Source organism: Bufo bufo, chromosome 2 (genome assembly GCF_905171765.1).
Source record: "Bufo bufo chromosome 2, aBufBuf1.1, whole genome shotgun sequence".
In the NCBI taxonomy this organism is placed as follows: domain Eukaryota; kingdom Metazoa; phylum Chordata; class Amphibia; order Anura; family Bufonidae; genus Bufo; species Bufo bufo.
In genome coordinates, this window is record NC_053390.1 from 740115055 (window position 1) to 740141115 (window position 26061).

General features: G+C 45.8%; 1 protein-coding gene across 2 annotated transcripts; it reads left to right on the top strand.

Annotated features, from left to right (window-relative positions):
• The first annotated feature begins 503 nt into the window (after positions 1-503).
• Positions 504-25225, top strand: UGDH (UDP-glucose 6-dehydrogenase). Of its 2 annotated transcripts, none has more exons than XM_040418962.1 (12): positions 504-623; positions 6912-7080; positions 12482-12583; positions 13598-13798; positions 14422-14619; positions 14721-14868; positions 15811-15905; positions 16744-16874; positions 17429-17562; positions 17825-17916; positions 18081-18191; positions 22859-25225. In XM_040418962.1, the coding sequence occupies exons 1-12, from the start codon at positions 592-594 to the stop codon at positions 22967-22969; spliced, it is 1524 nt and encodes a 507-aa protein (XP_040274896.1). In that variant the 5' UTR covers positions 504-591; the 3' UTR covers positions 22970-25225. The 2 variants fall into 2 exon arrangements, with proteins under 2 accessions (XP_040274896.1, XP_040274897.1); XM_040418963.1 differs by having other exon boundaries at positions 527-664.
• Positions 25226-26061: the final 836 nt, after the last annotated feature.

Below are 26061 nucleotides of genomic sequence, written 5' to 3' on the forward strand. Positions count from 1 at the left end.
GCTCTCTGTCGCCCCCTCCAGATCCCGGCCATTCATCAGTAGGTCGCTCCTCTCCATCTTCTCCTGCACTGACAAGTTTGATGACAACCCCCCTTCTTCAGCCTCAGTGCAGAGCACCTCATCCTCCTCCCCCCGTCCTGCCTCCAGCCCCTTTCCTCCCTCCGCACAGCCCCCGTCCTGCCTCCAGCCCCTCTCCTCCAGCCGCACAGCCCCTCTCCTCCCTCCGCACAGCACCCGTCCTGCCTCCAGCCCCTCTCCTCCCCCCGCACAGCCCCCGTCCTGCCTCCAGCCCCTCTCCTCCCTCCGCACAGCCCCCTCTCCTCCCTCCGCACAGCCCCCTCTCCTCCCTCCGCACAGCCCCCAATCCTCCCTCCGCACAGCCCCCTCTCCTCCCTCCGCACAGCCCCCTCTCCTCCCTCCGCACAGCCCCCTCTCCTCCCTCCGCACAGCCCCCGTCCTCCCTCCGCACAGCCCCCTCTCCTCCCTCCGCACAGCCCCCGTCCTGCCTCCAGCCCCTCTCCTCCCTCCGCACAGCCCCCGTCCTGCCTCCAGCCCCTCTCCTCCCCCTTTGGGAGGACCTGCCGGGGGTATATGCATTTCCAGTCCCTGGGCTCCAGCACTAGGTAAGATTTGCCACCTCTGGACTCTTCTTCTGTGTCTCCAGGTAAGTGTGGGCTGTGCTGGGTACATAGGACACCCTGCTGCTCAGCCGCAGACCCCTCCAGCTCTGCTACATGGTGTTGGATGTACTGAGGGTGCTCCTCAGGTTCTCCTCTCCATCTGTTGTAGATCAGGACTTTCTTCCTGGAGGCTCCTTTAATTGAATCCATATGCTGATCACTTTCACATGGAGATGACTTGAGGACCAGGAAATGGGGACTTGCAGGGTCCTTCACTCTGTGAAACATGCTCAGTATTCAGATCAGGGACCTGGTACCTAAGGTCAGGGGTAGTTAGTAAGAAAGCACTTACCTTTGTGAAGGTCCAAGCTGTACTCCAGTAAAGGCATCTTCTTGTTAATGGTAAAAGGAGGTAAAACATCAGACCCCTAGATTAAGTCATTCCACACCCCAAAATGAATGAGGACCCAGAACCCTAACCTTTTTCAGATCCTAGGCTTCTAAACTCATTCAAATCTTGGACCAAATAACCCCAGACAGGGCCTCTAAAACCAGACCAGACCTCCAGAGAGAAGACCTGAGACCGGGACACTCAAATGAATTCAATTCCAGGTGGAACTGCACACAAGTTCCTGACATGGTGGCATCAGGACCTTGTGTACCAGGCTGCGGTGGTAGCAGGGGTGCACCACCAATGAAGCCAGGTGAGGCGATCGCCTCAGGCAGCACCAGGTAGGGGCAAGAGGGGGGCAGTGGAAGGACCATGGGCAATGAGCGCTTTCATTGTGGCAAAGGGGTTAGGTTAAGCAATTGGCATTGGGGAGGGGCACCCCCTGGTTGAGCCCCCTGCTGCCTCAATGGATTGTCAGAAACTAAGTGATGAAGGTGGCCGAGGTGATGACTATAAATGAGTATCAGTAATGGTATGTTCACACAACTAAACCATGAGCAGGTTCCCAACACGGCTTTCCAAGGTGTCTGCATGGTAAGTGCATCAAAAATGTTCCTGTAGGTTCCTGGCGCGGACTGGAAAACCACACGTGCAAAGTCCTTAGTTGCGTGAATTGTGGCTCAACCTTCTATTGAAAAGAAAGGGAGCTGGTTTTAGCGCAGATTTCTGCAATGACATCCGTGCCAAAAATGAGTTGTGTGAACATGCCCTAACAATTCTCATTATGTTCCTGTTGAGGAACAGTCTTGTCCTTGTAACATGGTCACTACACGTTCTAAGCCAAAACCTCTGGTGCTGCTTATCTCCAGAACAGATTTCTACCAGTCTAGACAGAATGGAATTGGTGGGTCCTCGGGGCAGATTTACGCCCTTTTTGTATCCAATGTTGGTTTCCTGAAGTCAGAACCCTTCATCACATCCCTGAACCAGAAGTGGAAGGGGCGCAGGCATCTGTAGAGCATCACAGACCTCTCCAGGTTACAAATTGGTTAAAAAGTCATTAGATGGCTATAACATACTTTATTATGTTTAATAATCTTTCCTCCCATATAGCGGAGTATATAGACATGGAGGTAAGTGCTGCCCTCACCGCCCTCCTCTGCTGTGCAGCTATGACCCGGCGGGCACTCTTACCCCTGTGCCCACTGACATGACCCTGACCACAGATGCCTGCCAGGTATGATCTGATGCAACCCATATCAAGGCTAATAAGCTAACTGTAGTTTCCAGGATCAAAGTGCTGGCCTGCTTCATCATGTCTCCTCGCCCACGTAGGGTCACCATAGACCATGGAGGGGGTAGTCATGAGGCATGCTCTCTAATGTCACATATACACTTCTACAACCTTGACTCATTCTTCTAATATATGAAAACAAGATGTGACGGGCAATGCTGTGACTAGTAGTTCTCCAATCTTCTGATCCATGTAGCCTTCACAGTGTGCTGGGACTGTGTCCGCACCCTCGTCTGGTGACGATTACACTGGATGAGGTCCTAGTATTGCATTGAATGCTCCCTATTCAGAGAGCAGATGAAAGGGTCCATTGACTACCTGCAGAGACGAGTCTGGGGGTCTCCTGACCGTACGGCTGTGTTCATGGTCTCATTTATGGCTGTCCCATCTTAGTAGTGGGGATACCGGATACTAGTTTATTGTACTTGTACACAGATTTATTACTTTGCTGTAAATATAGGTTGTGTCAGCTGTTATATCGGTCACTGGGAAAGCTGGATGAGACTTGGCGTGCCCTCCATTACAGCCCCCGTCAGCCTTCTTAGGGCTGTATTACACCAACAGATTATCTGACAGATTTCTGACCAACCGTTGGTCAGATGGCTGTTCACACGCGTAGATCTTCTGTTATACACACCAACTATTGGTCTGATTGGACAGACATTGGTCAGATAATCTGTGGGTGTAATACAGCCTTTAGATTACAGATTACGGGATAATCAGGGGTGCACCTAAAACGGCCCCTCTCTTGCCCCTACCTGGTGCTGCCTGAGGCGATCGCCTCGCCTGGCCTCATTGGTGGTGCACCCCAGAGGATAAGACTTATAATTCTGTCCTCTGACACGTCTAATGTTAGTTGGCACCCAGCTTTCCCAGAAGGAGATATAACTAAGAAATGGGGAATGGCATGGAGTTTATGGGCATAGATTGGATTGGACTGAGCAGTCAGCCCCCCATTATTTAGTGTACACGTTTCACCCGCTTCACATCTGAAGCCACTGATGCCCCCCCCCCCCCCCCATCAATGGCTTGCATTGTATCAGCTATGTTCACATTCCTAGGTGACTGCTCGGTGTTAGGAGGCCTTCACTTCCATATTCTAGCCCTCCATATGTAATTCATCAGCGACTACTGATTACTCAACCTCCTGTGTGTTCCCCAGGGTCCCCCCTCCTTCTTATGACGTACGTTTCCTTCTGCTGAACTCGCACTGTGATACAGATGGTGGTGAACGTAATGTATAGACCGGTCTGGGGGGCACATTACTCTTCAAGGGTCTCTGAGAGTATTGAGTACTGGGCAGCATGGGGTCCTTGAAGCCAGTACAGGCGTCTCCTCTAGGATTAATGAACCGTATGAGGTTATTTACCACGTCTAGTACAAGATGTGAATTAAATTTTTTAGTATTGAATTAGTAACGTAGATGTAGCAGAGCTGAGGAAGCCTTTCACCGTTTGTAAAACCTCACAGTGATTTGATCTTGTTGAACTTCGCTCTGGCTATGTATTACTTCCTAATATAAAAGAACGGGGCCTTACAAAAGCCAGTATCCAAGTGAGAGCAGCAAAACAGACGCGGGTCTCTTTCCAAAAAAAAACCTATAAAATACAACCAGCGCTGCTCATGTAATCATGAAGATAATTCCAAAAAGCATGGTTAGACCAATCCATTTGCCAGTCCTGGAATCCACTTCCAAAAATCAGGAAACCTCCGAATTTTTTTTTTTTTTTTGTTATGCCGTTAACGAACTACTCCGTTGCTGTAGATGACTTCACCTCCAGATGGATTCTGTAGGTCCTGAAACCACAAAGTCCCTTTAGAGGAATGCAATGACCCAAGACTAATAGTGAAGCACCGGAAGATTAAGGCCCGGGCTACACGGCGACATGTGTTGCACGACTAAGGCCTCATGCACACGACCGTTGTTGTGTTCCGTTCCGCAAAATGGGGTTCCGTTGTTCCGTGATTTGTTTCCGTGTGTCTTCCTTTATTTTTGGAGGATCACCAGACATGAAGGAAAGTAAAAAAAAAATCTAAGACAGCTTTGCCATGAAAATGATAGGAAAAAAACGGACGCAGACGCGGATGACAATCTTGTGTGCCTCCGTGTTTTTTAGCGGTCCCATTGACTTGAATAGGTCCGCGAACCGTTTTCCACAAAAAAAATAGGACAGGTTATATTTTTTTGACGGACTGGAACCACGGATCACTGACGCGGATGACAAACGGTGCATTAGCCGAGTTTTCAACGGACCCATTGAAAGTCAATGGGTCCGCAGAAAATCATGAAAAACGGCACAACGGACACGGAATAAAACAACGGTCGTGTGCATGAGGCCTAATAGTGAAGCACCGGAAGATTAAGGCTAGGGCTACACGGCGACATGTGTTGCATGACTAAAAGAGTACAATTACATTGCGACATGTGTCGCACCAATGTTGCGCAACATTTTTTGCAGTGATAGTCAATGGTGTCGCACTGCGACATACTGTGACACGACAGTCGCACAAGAATCCAACTTGGATGGAGTTTTGTGCAACTGCCGTATCACAGTGGCAGCAGTGCGACACCATTGACTATCATTATAAAAATTGTTGCGTGACAACTGTCGCCGTGTAGCCGTAGCCTAAAGGGAATCCGTCAGCTCGAACAACCCCCCCCCCCCCCTCAACTAGACTAAGGGGATTTCACATCACTGTTATTTTTCCGTTCTTCTGATCTGTCAGAAGAACAGAAAAATAGAGAAAAAAATACAGATCCTGTAAAAAAAACGGATCCTGTGCATCAGTTATGCACATTTAGCATCCATTTGAGCTACTTCCGTCTAAGATGTGTTATTTTAGACTGAAAAAAAGTACTGCATGCAGGACTTTTTCTCCCATCAAAAATAACGGATCTCTGGTGGGACTGACACAAACTGATGCTCAAAATAATAGATCCATTTTTTTGACGAATCAGAAGAACGGAAAGCCAAACGGTGATGTGACCCCAGCCTTACTCTAGTTTGGGAGGGGTGTTGTTGGAGGTGGCAGATTCCCTTTAAGAACGAGCACGATTTATTATACTCGCAAAGTAAAAGCAATATCGGCACATATCAAATTAAAGTTTTGGGAACTGCCCAACTCGAGTTTCGCTCTTTTCCGAGTCTTCAAGAAACTAGAGCGAAACACGGTTCTCAAAATCCTGCTTGTTCTTAATCCTGAGCTCCCGGTGCTTCACTATTAGTCTAGTGTCATTGCTTTCCTCTAAAGAGATCATATGGCTTCAGGACCTAAGGAATCCCATCTGGAGGTGAAGTCGCCTATAGAAATGGAGTGAATGGAATAAATAAAAAAAATCTGAGGTTTCATGCTTTTTGGAAGTAGAATGCATGATTAGAACATGACTTGGTCTGACTATGCTTCCTGGACGTATTCATGATTATATGTGCAGCGCTGGTTGTATATTCTTTTATGGCCAAACACTTCCGACCACTTGTTCTCCTGATATCTGTTCCTCCTGAACGCGGCACGTGTTTTTAATAGAGTAAGCCGCGGCCAGAAACCTCTGCAAGCAGATTGTCTTCCCTGAGAACAAAAGGATCAGGCATGTTGATACCCAACTGCCCATTCATTCTGTGCCCCATCATCTGCTGTCAGGAGGACTCTATACACGATTCGATGGGGGTTTTGGCTGACATTAATTTGTATGGCCGGCTTTGTGCTATGGGAATTCTGTATGTGTATAATGCCCGTCACTACCATATGAGCGGCATCGTATATATATAGACAAAATAATGGTGGCCGTAATAGTATAGCGCAAAAATCACTCTTGGACATTCATGTGTCCAGTTTTGGGTATTTTTGCCCAAAAATGTAAAGTATAAATTACAGTGACTGTATTAAAGCTCTGTGCAACCTCTGATTTGTCTGGAGCCATAAAATAGCACCCATTTTTGTGTATGGGATCCCTCGTATATGTCCATAGTACTTCCATATGTCTCCAATCATGTGACATTTCTTATGGGGAAAATCCAGTGTTTGTATGGAGCCATAAGGATTACACTGTGTGCCTATATACCAGATCCATGCGCACTTCTCTGATGTGTTCTGAGGCCAGGGGCGTAGCTATAGGGGGTGGAGAGGTAGCCGTCGCTACCCAGCCCAGGAGCCTGAGGGGGCCCAAAGACCCTTGTGCCGCATAAGAACACAGCGGTATTATAGACGGGGGAAGGGGGGCCCAATCTGAACTCTTGCACCAGGGCCCACGAGCCTTTAGCTACGCCCCTGTCTGAGACTTAAGGCTAAATTCACACTTGCGTCTTTTTGTGTATTGTATTGATGCTAAAATAGATCAGTCATCCGTTCCATTCAGTTTTTTTGTAGTTTTTTTTAAATTTTTATTCCTAAGCCATTGACCCCAATAATAAACTGAAGAAAATTCCCCTGGTGTATATGCATTACTGCCTGCCTCTGGCTTTGTTGGTCAGGCTGGATTTTGGGACACAGCAGGGCCTGAGCGACTGGTTCTATCCCCACATAGTGATTTCTCTGTGCCGTCACCATACTACATGTTCTGGGTACGTTACTTTATAATAAGAATGTCATGTCAATGGCTTTTTTGCAGGATCACAATGTTTCAAATTAAGAAGATCTGCTGCATCGGTGCCGGATACGTGGGGGGTCCGACATGCAGCGTCATCGCTCAGATGTGCCCCGATATCAAGGTGACTGTGGTGGACATTAACGAGACTCGGATAAATGCCTGGAATTCAGACACCCTCCCTATTTATGAGGTAAGGACTCGCCTCTTGCTTGTGTCCTATGTTAGATATGTATGTGCATACAGCCAGGGCCGATCCTAGGGTCACAGGCGCCTGGGTGCAGAAATATTTCTGGCGCCCCCACATGGGCGTGGTTATCTTACTAACTCCTCCCCTTTACAATGTTTCTATGGCAACAACTTCAGCCCCCAACTTCAGCCCCACGAATCGGCGGCTCGGCTGCTCGGCTTAAAAAAAAAAAAAAAGTCAAAAAAAAAAAAGTCCCGGCGGCTCGCTCGGCCAGGGCCGGACTGGGGATAAAAACCAGCCCTGGAAAAAGTTGCACACCAGCCCCACAGCATTGCGTCATTATTTACTTGTTTATAATAGGAGAAAGCATTCATTTTAAAACACGTGTGTAAACACGAATATGAACTTTGCCCCACGATAGCTCTTTTGTAGAACCCCCATAAAAACTTACAGTTACTTGACTTGGCCCTTGGGGATCTCGGACGCCACTTCAACACTTTGGCCGGGGGCTCGGCGGAGCTGATGTTGTGCTTTAACCTAATGAGAAAGATTTCATAATAAGGATTTGGAGAAAGGGCAGAGGGATAAAAGAGCAGGGAGAGGCTGGTGCTGCTACTAGGGGGTCATACCATGGGGGAGTAATAAAGCCCACCATAATGCCCCCCCAGTAGTAATAATTCTCCTTATAATATGCAAAACATTTGTAATGCCCCCAGTTGAGCTAATGTTCCCATAATGTGCCAATATAAAATACCCCTTCTCAGTGCCCCCGTAGATGACCCCCATAGTGCCCCCCCCTTCCCCATAGTACCCACCATAATGTGTCCCAGTATAAAATGCCCCTATACAGAGCCCCCTTATAAAATATCTTCTTTTTTAGCCTCAGTAGATGCCCCTATAGTGCCCCCCAATAATCTGCAGTAAGATGTGCCCCCATAGATGCCCCCAATCATGTGCCAGTAATAAGAGCCCCCCCACCATCATGTGCCAGTAGCCAGAGCCCCCCCATATCATGTCAGTAGCCAGAGCCCCCCCATATCATGTGTCAGTAGCCAGAGCCCCCCATATCATGTGCCAGTAGCCAGAGTGCCCCCAATCATGTGCCAGAAATAAGAGCCCCCCCACCATCATGTGCCAGTAGCCAGAGCCCCCCCATATCATATGCCAGTAGCCAGAGCCCCCCCATATCATGTGCCAGTAGCCCCCCTTATGTGCCAGTAGCCCTCCTTATCATGTGCCAGTAGCCCTCCTTATCATGTGCCAGTAGCCCTCCTTATCATGTGCCAGTAGCCCCCCTTATCATGTGCCAGTAGCCCCCTTATCATGTGCCAGTAGCCCCCTTATCATGTGCCAGTAGCCCCCCTATGTGCCAGTAGCCCCCCTTATCATGTGCCAGTAGCCCCCCATATCATGTGCCAGTAGCCAGAGCCCCCCCCCCCCCACCATCATGTGCCAGTAGCCCCCCATATCATGTGCCAGTAGCCCCCCATATCATGTGCCAGTAGCCCCCCATATCATGTGCCAGCCCAGTAGTCCCCCCTTATCATGTGCCAGTAGCCCCCCATATCATGTGCCAGTAGCCAGAGCCCCCCCCCCCCCCCCACCATCATGTGCCAGTAGCCAGAGTGCCCCCATATCATGTGCCAGTAGCCCCCCATATCATGTGCCAGTAGCCCCCCATATCATGTGCCAGCCCAGTAGTCCCCCCTTATCATGTGCCAGCCCAGTAGTCCCCCCTTATCATGTGCCAGCCCAGTAGCCCCCCTTATCATGTGCCAGCCCAGCCCAGTAGTCCCCCCTTATGTGCCAGCCCAGCCCAGTAGTCCCCCCTTATGTGCCAGCCCAGTAGCCCCCCTTATCATGTGCCAGCCCAGTATTGTACCTATATAAAAAAATTAAAAAAAATAATACACTTATACTTACCTCCAGCAATGCGATGCGATGCAGGCCGCCTCTTCCGTCTGTGTCCCTCGCTATACGGCTCAGGCGACGCGATGACGTCATTGCGCCATCACCGGCCTCTGATAGGCTGCCAGCACTAAGCCGGCAGCCTATCAGAGGAACAGGAGGGGACACACCTCTCCCTCCTCTGCCGCAGCACAGGCATCTGTATTGCCGTCCTGAGGACGGCAATACAGATGACTATGGAGATGAGCGCTTCCGCAATGGAGGCGCTCATCTCCTGCTCTGCCCTGCCGCCGGCCGCGGCCGCCCCCACTTGTCACCAGGGCCGCAGCGCTGGGGTGCGGGGCACCCACTGCACCCCGTGTAGGATCGGCCCTGCATACAGCAGATCCCAGCGACCTATTGAATTTCGGTCTGTACGTGCTGTGTATGCTTCAGGTGGAGGCGTATGTGACCTTTTCACTGGGTGAACTTTATCCCTTGTTTTTATAGTTTCCTGTCTTTCCACTATTGTGTGTGTGTATGTGTGTGTGTATGGTATATACTCTATACTTCAATGTTGTGTTAGGTTTTCATTTACGGGGCCCTTCCATTCTGAAACTTGATGGTGATCAGAGATCACAGGCTTTAGTGGGCAACATGTGGGGTCACCTCATAGGTTTTGGTGAGGTGGGTCTTCATTTATGTCCAGTGTTTAGCTTCTTAACAAAGGTATGTTCAGGGAGGGAAAGGCAAATGGACCACACTAGACAACTGAAAACCTACTATTTGAAGTCCAAATATGTGACTATTTGGGCTTTTAATATTGATGCCCTGTCCTTAGGATAAGCCATTTATATCTAATTGGTGGGAGTCTGACACCCACATCCCCTGCCAATCTGTTGTTAACTTGTAGCGCCTGTACTGGAAGTCAGTGCCAGAATTGCACAGCCCTGTCCATTGTGTAGCAGACAGATCTGGTAAACTGCAGTACTGTTCCCATTCTCTTAAATGGGGGCAATGCTGCAGTTACCAGCTGTGTCCACTGATGGGTCTTTGTATTTCTGGCACCAGGAACAGCTAATCGGTGGGGGTACAGGGTGTTAGATCCCCCGCCAATGAGATATTGATGGCCTATCTGGTGGGTATGCCATCAATATTAGAATCCCAGAAAACCCTTTTTAAAGGGGTTATTCGAGAATTTGATACTGATGCCGTATCCTCAGGACAGGTCATTAGTATCAGACTGGCAGGGCTCTGACTACCAGGACAGCTTTTTGAAGAAGCTGCAGAACTCCATAAGGGCTTAGGCCTTTTCCTCTACCAGTGACATCACAATACATCAGTAACGTGGCCTAGGCGCCGCAAATATTCTGCATGCAATTCCGCAACAGAAAATCTGCACCGTACCTGATATGGGTGGACCGTAAAGAGAGAAATGAACTGATTCTGTCCTGACCTATATCCTACTCACTACTGTAACAGCGCCCACACGAAATGTGCTGTGATAATGATTAACATCCAGCAAAATACCTATCGACCCTAGGACTGTCCATCTGTAACCCGGACCATGAGCACTAGAGCTGGCCATACGTCTTCAATAGCTGTTGGCTGAATGAGCATTTCCTCCGAAGAGCTATTCCTCCCCATACACCCATATGCTCGGTTCAGTCGAGCATGCATGTGTTTTTCCAATGTGGAGAGGGGTGAAATCCATTGCCAGACACCTTTAGTAACAACTTGCCTCCTTAAAATGACAAAGGATTGGACATGTTGACATTCAAAATGAGAGATCCTTCTTCTCCTTACCACGGGGGAAGAGTCAGCGCACCTAAATACAGATAAGATAGGCGGAATTCAGCAGGTTTGGCTATAAAGGTATGGGAACCTTTAGGTAAAACGCCCAAAAAAAAAAAATCCACAAAAAGTTTGCAATTCAACTTGCTTATGTACATGAGGCTTTAATATGCGAATTTAAGAACTCTTTTTAAGGCATGCTAACCAGTAGAGCTTGTGTGTAATAGCTTGCAGTTTTCACACTGACCTCTAGGGGCAGGCGTACACGGCTTCCACTGCTGAGCTGGCACTTGTGGGGCCGTCATCGCTCACATAAAGGGAGAATACAGGAAGTGAATCTCCTCCCTGTAAAAGAGACTTCACATTGCGACCAGACAGCAGGACAATGGGTTCATTGTATAGTCAGATGTCTGAAATGGGGAGAGAGAGATACGATTGCTGCAGTAGTAATGGTACACGTAAAAGTCACCTATATATGCATTCTCTTGATTTAAAGGGCTTCTGTCACCCCACTAAACTCATTTTTTTTTTGTTGGGGTATTTATAATCCCTTTCCTGCCATATTGCTATACATTATGTTATTAATAATTTTCGTTCAGTAGATTTAGCAAAAAACTTACTTTTATAATATGCTAATTACCTGTCTACCAGCAAGTAGGGCGTCTACTTGCTGGTAGCAGCCGCAGAAAACCGCCCCCTCCTTCTGTTGATTGACAGGGCCAGCCGCGATCTCCTCCTCCGGCCGGCCCTGTCAGCATTTCAAAAATCGCGCGCCTGTGTTGATTCGGTGCAGGCGCTCTGAGATAAGGAGGCTCGCCTCCTCAGCACTCCCTCAGTGCGCCTGCGCCGATGACGTCTTCTCTTCTCTTTAATATCTACTACATCTCTTCTACCCTTCACAGACATCCAGCTCTCTGACATGACTCCCTCCATAGTACAAAAGTGCCAGAGCGAAACTGATGACAAAACTGATCTCATAGTTTTAGTTTTGTGTCCGGTGGCATCAGTGATGACGTCAAATATAAAATGCTGCATGCTGGGTTTATCTGTCCAGATCGGCGCAGAACTTGGTCATCGCCATTGTCTGGCTCCGGCACAGAACATCTCCTGTATGTGCACTCAGGCTTGATCCAGATGGTTCATTATCCTTGAATATGACGCCCCCTATAAATCTTCATACAAGTCACCCCTGAATCCGATCCTGGGGGTGACGGAGGCTGTTGCCTCACCCCCTCTTCTTAGCTGCACTCTGGGGTTTTAGGGGAGAATTTATCATTGTAGTTGTATTTGAAGTCATTTTTTAGACTGGTTTTGCTTTGCTCACCTGCACCAACTTTATGAACATGGCTTTCGTTTTTTTATAAATTCGGCGCAAGTGTAACGCATGGAGTAGCGAATTTGCACTTTGTAAATGTGACTTCAATGTGTTCTACTCTGAAAACCTGACCAGCTTCTCAATCCACTTCTGAAAGTAGCGCAGGGAGGTGCAGCTCACAAAATCACCCGTGCAAAAGCACTTGCCACATTTTCCACCAATAGACTGGCCTGCCCGATTTGGCAAATGTCCCCCTTTAAATCTTTGCCTGAATGACCTTTCAACCAGGTCCCTGCACTGACCTCCCTTCAGCACGGTTTGTTGCCTGCTTCTGTTCTTTGTCATGTTTGTGTATGATGGGATTTTGTGTATGATGGGATTTTGATGGGATTTTTCTATTATGTGCAGCCCGGACTGAAAGAGGTGGTCGAGTCCTGCCGAGGCAAGAACCTGTTTTACTCCACTGACATTGATGCAGCAATACAAGAGGCTGATCTCGTCTTCCTTTCTGTAAGTTGTCTTATTTAATGGCGCTCTGCACAAATCTAAAACAAGGGGTGTTTATAATGGCGTCACTGTGTGTGCGTATAGCGGTTCTTGGATTAGGAAGAAGGCACATCCATGCTGCGGACACATAAATCCGTATACCGCCACCTGTACCTTCTACAACATTTTATAAAGATGAGGACGGACTCTGAAAGCCCAGCGATCCGCTTCACGGCTCTGTGTGTCAGGCTGCCCTGTAGCAATATCTCCACAGATGGTCTGCAGGACAACTGATATATGTTAGAATGACCTCCTGACGAAGCCGCTGAGGTGAAACGCGCGTCGAGGTCTCGCGCTCAGGGTCTGTTATCCATCCATTCACCATGTCTTCAGGTACGTCCTGCGTCTAGTACAGCCTGGCATCCCCATAGGGCACTTCTATATATATATCCATAGTGGGTCCTGTATATTCAGGTTTATCTTGCCACTTTTTGAGATCTAGATACTGACTCTAATTGAGGGTTTACTGTCATACTGGTCAGTGTTGTTGCCTATGTATTTTGGGATGTGTGGGATAGCTCATGGTCAACCAGGTACGATCTTCTGTACCTACTGCACATAGCCCCATTGTGGCGATCATTTTTGTGTCATTTCGGTTGTCCCAGAGCTAATGCCCCGGTTCATTGGCTTTACCACCCTGTGTTTTATCTTGCATAGGTTGATAGGTGTATGGATTGGTGTCGCATGGCCCTTTGCTTTTCTGTATACTGTATACCATCCTGTTGTTTCCCCATACTTTATATTTTATAATAAATGATATTTTGATACATTACTTCCACTTGCTTGTTTTAGTCTAGTCTTGATATTGTACAAGTGGTAATTGTAGCTGTCGAGTTTGACAGAGAGGCCTTTGTGTAGGTTTAATATGTTAGAATGCCGTCAGACCTGTTCCCCTGTAAATGAAGCCATTTTCTTCTTCTAAATTTGACTTTTGCATAATTTTAGAATTGACCTTCACGATGATCTCTCCTTGGGCAGGTTAACACCCCGACAAAAACATATGGTATGGGAAAAGGCCGAGCTGCAGATCTTAAATACATTGAAGCATGCGCCCGAAGGATTGTGCAGAACTCAAATGGATACAAGATTGTGACTGAGAAGAGCACGGTGCCCGTGAGGGCTGCAGAGAGCATCCGCCGGATCTTTGATGCCAACACAAAACCCAATCTCAATCTCCAGGTACTTATAGGTCTCCATTCACTGACTGAAAACAGAGGCTGGCAACCTTGTCCATATCTTGATCAACTAACACATGTGCAAGGACTGGACATGGTCAGAAGACCTGAGTGTCCATGTTTAATTCAATATGGAGAGGAAGTTAAAGGGAACCTGTCAGCGGCAAAAACCACCCCAAACCGCCAGCAGTACCTTCAAGTAGCTGGCAGTGCGTTTTTTTTTCCCCCCCTGCTTTTACCGCATCTGACTGCAGGAAGAAAATCCTCATTAGAAACACACTGCCAGCTACTTGAAGGTACTGCTGGCGGTTTGGGGTGGTTTTTGCCGCTGACAGGTTCCCTTTAAGCTGCTAATTAATTTAACATGTTGAAATCCTCGTTTCCTTTGATATCTGGCTGAGTAGTGTTACGACAGCCCTATAGATGTGATAACCCATGGATCACACCGATTTTGATCTCATGTATAGGAGTAGTATTACATATTACAAAGGGATCCGACTACACACAGGATTTGTTTGTAGTCTGTAACTATGGAGATATAGATCACAATAAAAAAAAATTGATGCAAAATTGCAAGACTCCTTGCATGTTCTCTGTACTAATTGTTTGATCCTCTTTCCACCCAAGGTGCTGTCTAACCCAGAGTTCCTTGCGGAAGGCACAGCTATTAAGGATCTTAAAAACCCTGACAGGGTCTTAATCGGAGGAGATGAGACCCCTGAGGGACAGAAAGCCGTGCGTGCTCTGTGTGCTGTATATGAACACTGGGTTCCTTCAGAGAAGATTATAACAACCAACACTTGGTCTTCTGAGCTTTCTAAACTGGTAGGTGTTCATAAGTACATGAGAATAGCATAGGAGCATCATGTAGACGTATGTGCCATCATGTTCCTACCTTTTTTTTTTTTTTTTTCTTTTTTTTTTAGGCTGCTAATGCGTTCCTTGCTCAGAGGATTAGCAGTATTAACTCCATCAGTGCCTTATGTGAGGCAACTGGCGCTGATGTAGAAGAAGTGGCCAGAGCTATTGGAATGGACCAGAGAATTGGAAACAAGTTCCTTAAAGCCAGCGTCGGTAAATATGATCCTAAGAACGTCTATATGGTATGAGTGGTTCTGTACTATAGGTTTTCTGGTAGTTAATAATGACCTCATTGTGGTGTTGTGGAGCATGTTGAAGCTTAGAATGTAGACCTGCCCCATGAAGCAAGCTATTCTAGTATGAAGTAGTCGTCTCGGGTGTCTCTTGTAGGGTCACCTTACACTATTGTGATAATTTTAAAGAGTTCCTCCAGTTATAGAAAACTTAGCACATCATAGAGACTGACAGGCCATTTACTGTGGACCCCCCCCCAGCTAAGTGAAGTAGAACACCATACCATCAGCTTCATTCAGCAGAGCTGAAGACCACCCTTAGACTTGCATCAGACAGCCGGTTCAGACCTGAGCGTTTTACAGCGCGTTCCTACGCTCTAAAACGCTCAACAAGGAGAAACCAATGCTTCCCTATCGGCATGGTTCTCACCTGAGTGTTTTACAGCGCGTACGATCGCGCTGTAAAACGCCCGTCGCCCCAAGAAGTTCAGGAGCTTCTTTGGGGCGTAGTGTCGCGCGTTCCTGTACATAGACTTCCGGGAACGCGCGACAATGGGCGTTCGCTTGTCTCCGCGGTGCACTTGTAAACACCCGTACAATCGCGCATACAGAGCGTACGTTCAGTACGCTCTGCTGTGAACCCAGCCTCAAGGAAAACCGTTACATTCTACATGCAGAATGTTATAGGGCATGAGGAGCTGGGTGAACTGACATATCATTTTGTGGGAAAAGATTCTGTATAACTTGTATTTTATTAATCTAACCGTGACATTACATGCCGAAGAAGAAGTTAGGCCATCAATATTTAAAGGGATTTTCCTGTGTGGGTAACAATGTGTTGTACCTGTATACTGTAATGAAGTAAAGAATTGCAATATTGCTCTTTGCATAAACTTGTGTAATATTCCTTTTTTACGTCTAGGTTTTGGTGGCAGCTGCTTTCAGAAAGATGTCCTGAATCTGGTTTATTTGTGTGAAGTTTTAAATTTGCACGAAGTTGCAAAATACTGGCAGCAGGTATGGATCTCCCCTGGTTTTGTGCCAGCAGCTTATATTAACATTCAGCAGTTTTATAGTCCTTGACTTGGCGTGCAAACAAATTGTCTTGTATGTTGGCCACATGCCATGTGCATTAGCCACTTTTGCTATGAGTCCTAGTATTGATACGGATCATTCTGACTTGATTATGCACAAAAGATGGACCAGGTCTGGTCATTCAATGTCCTTCTGTGCCCATGGAATACAATGCACATGGATCAGCTGTTGCTGTCTACTGGCCATGTTCTTACAAAATACTGAGCCAAAGGTCTCATGCACACGACTACGTATTTAGCTGTCCACAAATTGCGTTTCTGAAAAATACGAATGCTGTCCGTGCTGCATCTACATATTTGCAGACCCATGAATTCATTGGGTCCATTGGCCACGTTTTGCAGCCAAGTACAGGACATGTTCTATCTTTTTTGGAACGTTTATATGGATGCAGAAAGCATACTGATCATATATGTGGTTTCTGCATCTGTATGTCCATTGTTGTCCACCAAATGCAGACCACGGACTCCTTGAAATCAATGGGTCTGCAAAAAAATGTGGACGGCACATGGCCCACATCCGTATTTTGCAGACAGCAAAACGGATACGGTCGTGTGGATGAGGCTTAATACAGGATAATAAAATGGGATTGTGGGAAGTTACAGAACATTCACATTTGGTTCGTTTTCCGAGACCTGCAGCGATTTGTCATCATATGTATCCTGATCTCTATGTATTGTCCTCCTGAACCCCATGATGGACCAAGGTCTTTCACACATTAATATCTACACTACAACCTACTTCACAATTGTTCTCATTCCAGGTCATTGACATGAATGACTATCAGAGACGTAGGTTTACCTCAAGGATCATCGATTCGCTCTTCAACACTGTAGCAGACAAAAAAATTGCTGTATTAGGTTTTGCATTCAAGAAGGACACCGGTGACACAAGGTAATTGATGCTACTAGGCCCCTGATGCTAATGCGGTGAGAGGTTTACAAATCTGTCGGGACGGTCTGTGTAGCCAATGCTGTATCCATCCAGAAGATGAACACCATGATGTAGCTGCTATTATCTGCCTCTACATCTGCTAATATACTGTATACCTGTCCATGCCAATGTGACACCTACATTTCTAAAGACTGATGTATCAGTTGCCATCACTTGACATATTTGATATTGGTTCAGAATATTGGTTTTCAAGGTCAGTTGCCCACCGATATTGACGAGATATTGAAAATATAATTTTGCATTGGGTGGAGCGAGCCCTTTATTTTGGTCTACAACAGGCATGGCCAACCTGCGGCTCCTCCAGCTGTTGTAAACCTACAACTCCCACAATGCCCTGCTGTAAGCTGATAGCAGTCTGGGCATGATGGGAGTTGTAGTTTTGCAAACAGCTGGAAAGCCTAAGGTTGGCCATCCCTGGTCTACACAAAGACTGGATCCAGCTTGTGTCATAGGAATTGCCCATTACCTGAAGCCGTTCCTTTCCTCTTCCACAGAGAGTCCTCCAGCATCTACATTAGTAAATACCTAATGGATGAAGGTGCCAAGCTGCACATATATGATCCCAAGGTACCAAGAGCACAGATAGTCATGGACTTATCCCAGCCAGGAGTGGCCGCTGATGACCGAGGTAGGTGACTCTTAAACACAGGAGCCATGCATATGGGAGATATTAGCCAGCGCGCAGATTTCTGTTTATTTTCAGTCATTGAAGGGCTTTGATCTTTTCGGTCTCCTTCCTGACCTCATTTAATCACTACGTGGGACATTACACTGAATTGTTTCCAGATTTGTGTAGTGTTCTGTAGATTTTTGTTAACCTAGCTATTGATCATTAATCTGAATGTATGTCTTTTTTTTTTTTTTTTTTTTTCTCCCCTCCCCCTCCCCAGTGGAGAAGCTGGTCCACATTTCCACAGATCCATACGAGGCCTGTGAAGGAGCTCATGCTATGGTCATCTGCACAGAATGGGACATGTTCAAGGTGAGAAAAGAAATGTAAATTTCTGATCTTATAGTGGGAGTAACATGCAGTTCATATTGGTACGGTTACATTTAGTCCTGAAGGCTTGCACATACGTTACATAGCTTATTTGTTTAATGCCTCGTCCTCTATGAAAGCTGACAGCCATTTTTCTCTTGTGGTAGGAATTGGATTTCCATCGCATTCATTCTAAGATGTTAAAGCCTGCATTCATATTTGATGGCCGCAGGGTTCTAGATGACCTTCATGGGGAGCTGCAGAACATTGGATTTCAGGTATATCGATGGGATTGCATTCTTTACCATAAGATAAATGACCATCACAGGAACAATCAATGCCGTTGGGTTTCTTATAGCCCCCCAAAAATATGTGTAGTCAGCTAACAGGCTGCAATCGAACCTATAATGAGATGGCAAAACCATTAAAGGGGTTCTCTGAGAATTAGGAAAATGAAAATACTTAAATATTACTTTTTATTGTAAATATTTTCCCAAATACCTTTCATTAGTTATAATGGCTCATTTTGTCTGGGGATCAATCATTAGGGGAAATAAAATGGTTGCCGTCCTATTAGTACACACAAAACCTGTCTTAATCACACATGAGGACAAGTTACTTGACAACACTGATCTAACTAGCTGCCTCATCCTCCTCTCCTATGATCCTGAATACAGCTGAAAAGATCTTTAGCTGAATCTCTGTGGGAATGGAGCTCATGAGGAGACAAGAGGATGGACAGGACAGACTGTGGTAATGGAGACGGCGTACAAGTGCTGCTGCTCATCAGCCTCACCCCCCCACCCCCTCCCTTCATGTCTCCTCGTGAACTAAAAACAAACAAGATGCAACAGCTTTTTGCAAACACCAATAACAAAGTAAATACAATACTGCCTACTCGCTATATGAAATGTACTAATGCTACTGTATCTTAGAAAAGTGAGATTCTTGGCAAATACATTTTTGTCCTGTCCTAAAGAGATTGCCTTGACGCTGGCGGACAGGCACAGATAATTTTGTACAAAATGTATTTGCCAAGAATCTCACATTTATAACGTAGCATTAGTACATTTTTATAGTGAGTATGGCACAATTGTATTTACTTTATTTGTGTTTTTAGGGTGCTATACGTTTTGTGTGTACTAATAGAACGGCGGCCATTTTATTTCCCCTGATAATTGCTCCAAAGACAAAACGAGACATTATAACTAATGAAAGGTATTTTGGTAGTTTATTTATAATAAAGTAATATTTAAATATTTTCAGTAATGTTTTAATTTTTATGTTTTTTTTTATTCCCCTTTTTAAAGGGAATGTGTCACCTCATACCTTGATATAAATCCAACTGACATGGCAGATATGCACTTGTCACGTTCTAATCTGCTTGGTGAACTCCAGCCATGTACAGAACGTGCACCAAACACGATGCCGTGAGACTTCAGGGCCAGGCTTGGGTGCAGCTTCTCTGCTTGGCCCTGCCAGTCAAACCTGGTGGGGGCACAGCCGGAAAAGATGGGCCGAGCCTCGTGTGCAAGTGCATCACCCTCGTTGCACCAAGGGGCTAATTTGCATATTTTTATAAGGCTGATTTCTCCAAATTGGGGGAATTGATTGAGATGGGAGCAAGAACGTTAGAATGTGCTGACAAGTGCATGTCTACTTTGTCAGGAGGATTTATATGAAGGTATAAAGTGACAGATTCCCGTTAAAGTCAGCTTCTCCTTTACAGCCAATAATGCCAGGGAAAGTTGCAGCCAGCTATACATATAGGTAAATGGATGTAGACGTAATGTGCCATAGCTGGAGACACTGATACATAGCGGCACTCTGCCCTAAGCAAGGGATACCCCACTATGTCCATATACTTTAATAGGCATATGGAAAAGGATTGTCTTGGTGAGACAACCCCCCTATAAAATTACGATTAAGGCTGTTTAACCTATGAAGAACAGGATGTAATGGCAAGTACCGGTAATCATATTAATACCATGGTTATGCAGCCTAATAGGTTTAGCTGAAGACCCACTTTATCCAGTTCTACTGCTTATAGAAAGGTGGCCATATGCATTAGATGGCTGTCAGATGAACAGGGGAGAGAGGAGAAAGCCTCTACCAGACGCCTCCCGCAGCATCTTGTCTCTTAGGGCATTGAAATTCATGGTGTTGGAAAAAGGCCATTGAAATTCAATTTAATCCTCTTTTATTCCAACATCAACTGTTGGGGGGGGGAAGCTGGGAGCTCCCCATACACATTACGTTATTCGGTGGTCCCTCTGAAAATGGTGGGTTCAGTCAGCAATACTCTAGAGACCTTAAAGGAGTATTTCAGTTGTTTCAAGTTATCACCTATCCCAGGGGTAGGCAACCTCCGGCACTCCAGCTGTTGTGAAACTACAACTCCCAGCATGCATACTTGATCTGCTTTTCTAAGAACTTACATAGAAATGAATGGAGCATGCAGGGAATTGTAGTTTCACAACAGCTGGAGTGCCGAAGGTTGCTGATCCCTGCCCTATCCACAGGATAGGGCATAACTATTAGATCGGTTGGGGTCCTTCTCCAGTCACGAGAACGGGGGCCCCGTACCACTTCAGCCCATTCATTTCTATGGGATTTCCAGAGATAGCCGAGCGCATGTGTGAACGGGCAGGGGTTACGGGGCCCCCACTCTTGTCATGGTAGGACCCCCTCCGATCTAATAGTTATTCCCTATCCTGTGAATAGTAACTTGAAACAACTGGAATACCCCTTTAAGCTACATAAATCATCAGTGCATGATGTCAGCTTTAAAATTAGCATGATCCCTTCTTGTAGACATAGCCCACCATTTCCTTTTGAGTCATAGGGAGTACACTCCACCTAAAATGTCTGCTGTAGAACTAATGTAATGGGTCACTACTACTCTAGTTGTGTCTGTGTCGTAATGCTCCTATAGTGTATAGTAAATTTCCCATCTACAAACTCGTACTACACACGGCTTTTCTAGAAAAAATGTAAAAAGTGAGACATGAGGAATTCATCCCATGGGCAGCGTAGACGGTTACACGGGTGTGACCAGGCAGACATTCTGCAATATGGACATCATTTTGGCTGTTCCCTTTGGTCACTTATCTGTTCTTTTCTCCCAGCATGACTCATCCCAACAGTCAGAAAACTGACCCTTAATGATGATCTAACCTCCACTACGTCATCCATGCAAAAAAAAATAACTTTTTTTTTCCATTCCTTAAAGTGATTACAACATATATACTTAACCATTACATTATAAAATGCAAACCTTGTACAGTATTATCCAAAATATATAACACTGGTGCATTCATGCTGTGTGTCTGAGCCGTTAGTGGGAAAGATGTGGAAACTTATTTTGTGTGTGCTGCCATCTGTGGGTCAAATCGCAGAACTGCAGTAAAATTCAGCATACACCAATATACATTGGCTATTTTAAAGGGGATACCCAGGAAATGATAATGATGGCCTATCCTCAGGATAAGGTCATTATTATCACAGCGGCCGTGGTCAGAGTCCCGGCACCCCTGCTGATCAGGGAGCCGTAGCGCTCGCTGGAGCTGGTGAGTAGGGTTGAGCGAATCGGGTTCAGATTGCTGTATCAAAACCTGATTCTTTTAAGAACTTTGAGAGTATCGGCTCCGTCCTTCTGTAAAACGTATTGCCTCTGCGGCGGTCTTTCCAAAGTTTCAGCAAATATTGTGAGCCTTGCTTCGTCTCGCCTCTATCACGTGTCAGTTCGTTTATTTGCATAAATTACTGTATCAAAATATTAAACCGAGCTCGAGTCCATGCCTCATTAACAAAGCAAGGTTCAGCTTCGTATTTTGATACAGTAATCTATGTGAATAAACGAAATTACACGAAAGAGGTGAGACGAAGTACATCTCGCAATATTTGCTGAAACTTCAGAAAGAGATCCTCAGAAACAATACATTTTACAGTAGGACGGAACTGATAGTCTTAAGTTTTTTTTAAAAAGAATCCTGGTTTGGATACAGCAATCTCAACCCTACTGGTGAGTACTGCGGACTCCCAGATTACCAAGCACAGCGCCATACATAGTATAGCGGCTGTACTTGGTATTGCTGCAGCTAGGCCATGTGACTGATGTACCGTGAAGTCACATGGCCTAGGAAGAGGCCGCGGCACTCGGAGTGCATGGCCTCTTCAAACACCTAATCAGCGGGGGTTCTGGGTGTCAGACCCCCACCGATCTGATTTTGATGCGCTATCCTGAGGATAGGTCATCAATATTATTTCCAGGATAACCCCTTTAACGTCAAGCTGACCATCTACATAATGCCCCATGCACACGACCGTATTTTTGATCCACATCAAATCCCTAGACGAGGGCGCATTCATTTCAATGGGGCCACAAAAGATGCGGACACAAAAAAAAGTACCATATTGTAGTCTATTTTGCGGACAAGGATAGGACATTTCTACAGAACTTTGGAAAAGTGGTGGCATACACACAGCCAGGATCTTTTTTTTTTTTCTTTTAACTGTAGATTTTTATTAGCACAAATGTGCATATTTTCAATAATACAGAAAAAAGAACAAAAAATGGTACATCAAAACATGTAGTGGCACTGAAAGGACCACTGAGATGGGGAAAAAGTACAAAATCGTCGGACCGCAAAACTGATATGGTCATGTCCATGAGGCAACTAGACGTCGAGTTCTCTAGCAGGAGGAACATCGACATCTCTATATATCGATAGGACTGCATTGTTTGTTCTGGATGGTCAGTGTGAGAAAAGTATTTCAGACCATGCGTGATTCTTCGTTTGTCCTTACTTTTTCATTAGCAGTCAATCATTTGTAGAAGTCTATTGAGGACCCATCAGGGTTTGCATCCAGATGTTGACCCAAGTGTCCTAATAATTCTTATTCAGTAACTTCTTCTTTCTTATGATTCCCTTTTTATTTCCAGGTTGAGACCATTGGGAAAAAGGTGGCGTCCAAGAGGATCCCTTTCACACCGACGGCTGACATGCCCAAGATTAACCTTGGCGATGTGCCTCACAAGAAAGCCAGAGTCTAAATCCTGTGCTGACCATAGCTTTACATGAACTCAACTGCAACAGTATATGAACACGTCCTTTTATCTGTCCGCTGGCTACTACACCTTCAGTATGCTGACCCCCTTAAGCTGGCCATACACATTAATGATCCTCTCAATATGTATGGGGGATTCCTGTCTCTCTCTCTTGATTGCAGGAGAAAGAAGGATCAGGCAGTTGAATTTCAACATGCCCAATCATTTGGAGCCTAGCTGCTAGAAATGTAGAAATGTCTGCAGCAGCTTTTCCCTACTTCCCATTCATAATACAAGTGGGTGGAGTAGGCAGGGATAGCTGTCGGCTGAACGTATGGCCAGCTTACCAGACCTATTCTTTCTCCTTCTAGGTACGTGGCACTTGGTTAATTACTTGATGCAACCAGTAGATAATTTATTTGTATATAATTCACTTTGTCCATTACACTTCCAAAAATCCTCACGTCGTGATCTCTAAAGACCAAACAAGCATTTTTGATATATTTTTTTTATTATAGACCTACAGAATGTAACTCTTAATTCTTTGATGTGTAATGGCTCATGTATAGAAAGAGGGCCCCCGCAGTAACTGTATCCGGGCCCCTGTTTCACATTGGGCCAGCAGGACTGGATTTAGTGCAATTCTTCTTGTATACGGTTATTTATAAGGGACACTTTGTATCAGATCTATTTTCGGAGGTTTTATATTTTTCTAATCGGTTTTCACCATTTATCGTGCTGGGTCTGCTCCTGCCCCCATTCACAGTGTTTGGGGAGCAGGAATGCGACAGGTCTGCGGTCTGATCATGAAGATCTTTGCAGTATTTGATATGTATCGACCTTGGTGACTAAGCCACTGGACAGTTAAACTTTTTTTGAACCATATATTTTATGTATTATCCCTTCTTCAGATTAAATTGAATACACAATAGCTGCTCATTCGCACAATGAAACATTTTATGGGATATTCCAGACCATTAGCTTAAAACCAAACTTTCCAAAGACTGGGTGAAAAAAAAACTGGGAAAAAGTTGTGACTATAAATCCAAGATCCCAATCATTGAGTAATCAATAAATCAGTTTTACAGTGACTGATGGTTTGGTAAACAGGACTATAAATGAAATTAATACATTAGTCCCCATTCTTTACACTTATTAAAGGGGTATTCCCATCTTGTACAGTGATGGAATATAGCTAGGATATGTTATCATGCTATGATCGGTAGGGGTCTGACCTCTGGCAGCACTGATTCCAAAATATGCCCCCTTCACTGTTCTTTCCTGCATGGTAGCACTCCTGACTGTGAAAGGTACTACAGCAGATCCCATGTATTTGTATGGGGCTGCACTGCAGGTTGGCAGGACGCACACAGCCGGTACACCAGTGATGCATCCCCTTCACTTTCAGGTGGATGGACCTCTACTGATATCCTCATGATATTCCATCACTATAAAAAATGGGAATACCCCGTTAAATACAATGTGGGGGCAGCAAAACTAGTGCAAGGGTAAAACAGCACATTGCGCCTTTCATTTTCCAAACTGCATCTGAGCTGGACCTTGTTTGGCTGTTACGAGCCGCAGTGCGTGTCCTGCACCAGTATCGAGCGGCTAGCCGGTCTATTCTTTGCTGCTGTCACTGGAGGCAGACTGGTTCCTACAGAAACACTGCCCGACAGCTACAGCCTTTACTATGGGGTTGTCGGCAAGATGTCCCTCGTAACCATCCTGCAGGTTTTCTGGTTACGGCAATGTTAACACTTTTTTCCTGTCTTGCTGCCATATTGGTCATTGTTCTTGTAAAGTGAAGCACTACTTTTTTGGATCATAACCAGCCCCCAATCTAATCTGTATAGTGTAACGATGGCTGATTCCGATGATGCGATTTGTATATTCCCGGTTCCCTCATCGTGCTCCCACAAACTGGTAGTAAGATGCATCGAGAACCCACACATTATGGAGAGCCCTTCAGGGGGAGTCTTAATGCCTTTTTATTGCCTATTTTCAGGAGCCCAGTGGAGGAATGGGGTATGGTGATATCAATGACCTATAGACGATCGGTAATCGTTACCTCATACAATGCTCACTGAAGTTTGGGGGGTGTTTAGGAGCTGACAGTCATGTTGAGTAACCATGGTTTTGCTTCACTAACAATATGATGGGGGTCATAGAAGTAATTCTCTCTAGTGTCTATGGGATCATGGTTAAGTCAAATTTTTTTATGTCAAAATAATTTCTAAAATAAAGAATTTGCAGCAATAATTGTCATTGTCTTTTCTGTCTCAAGTATTACAGTAATGGGAAACAATATGCTTCAAGGTGAGCATTATACAGGAGTATGTATGGCGGCACACCCAGCGACAGAAATGCATCTAGGGGAGCATAGCTTGTAATATCTCATGCACTGTCACATTTTTGGGGAAAAAAATTCTGCATAAAATCGGAAGCATATGGAGGTACGGTAAGTCCTTCTGTACCTCAATGTGTGGTATGTAATGGCTCATGGAAGCACAGGGCCATAATACTGCCAAGTGCATGCCGCCCACGTCTAACAGCTGACGTGACTGCAGGCTCGCGTCTACCCGCTGACACCACTGCAGGCTCGCGTCTACCCGCTGACACCACTGCAGGCTCGCGTCTACCCGCTGACACCACTGCAGGCTCGCGTCTACCCGCTGACACCACTGCAGGCTCGCGTCTACCCGCTGACACCACTGCAGGCTCGCGTCTACCCGCTGACACCACTGCAGGCTCGCGTCTACCCGCTGACATCACTGTAGGCATTTATATCGCTGGGGCTATTCCATCCATCCGGTAGAAATGTACATTGTTTGGTCTTCGGTGATAAATGAGGCTGCTGCTTGGGGTTGCTTCAAACTCCTCCACTAAAAGGGCTCATGCAAGTGACCGTTGCTTTTATCCCCATCCGATCCGCAGGTTGGATGCAGACCCATTCACTTTAATGGGGCCGCAAAAGATGTGCTGTCTGCAGCTATATGTCTGTTGTGTGGCATCCACAAAAATACAGATCATGTGGTATTCTTGTCCAAATTATGGACCTATTAGGACTTATCCTATTATGAGTCGGACATTCCGTT

Excerpts from the sequence above, each read along its gene's own strand:
- UGDH (XM_040418962.1), top strand. The coding sequence starts at position 592 with ATGCATTTCCAGTCCCTGGGCTCCAGCACTAG. Across the intron at positions 17,563-17,824 it reads AGTGGCCGCTGATGACCGAG|TGGAGAAGCTGGTCCACATT; the intron begins GTAGGTGACTCT and ends CCCCCTCCCCAG. Across the intron at positions 18,192-22,858 it reads TGCAGAACATTGGATTTCAG|GTTGAGACCATTGGGAAAAA; the intron begins GTATATCGATGG and ends TTTTATTTCCAG.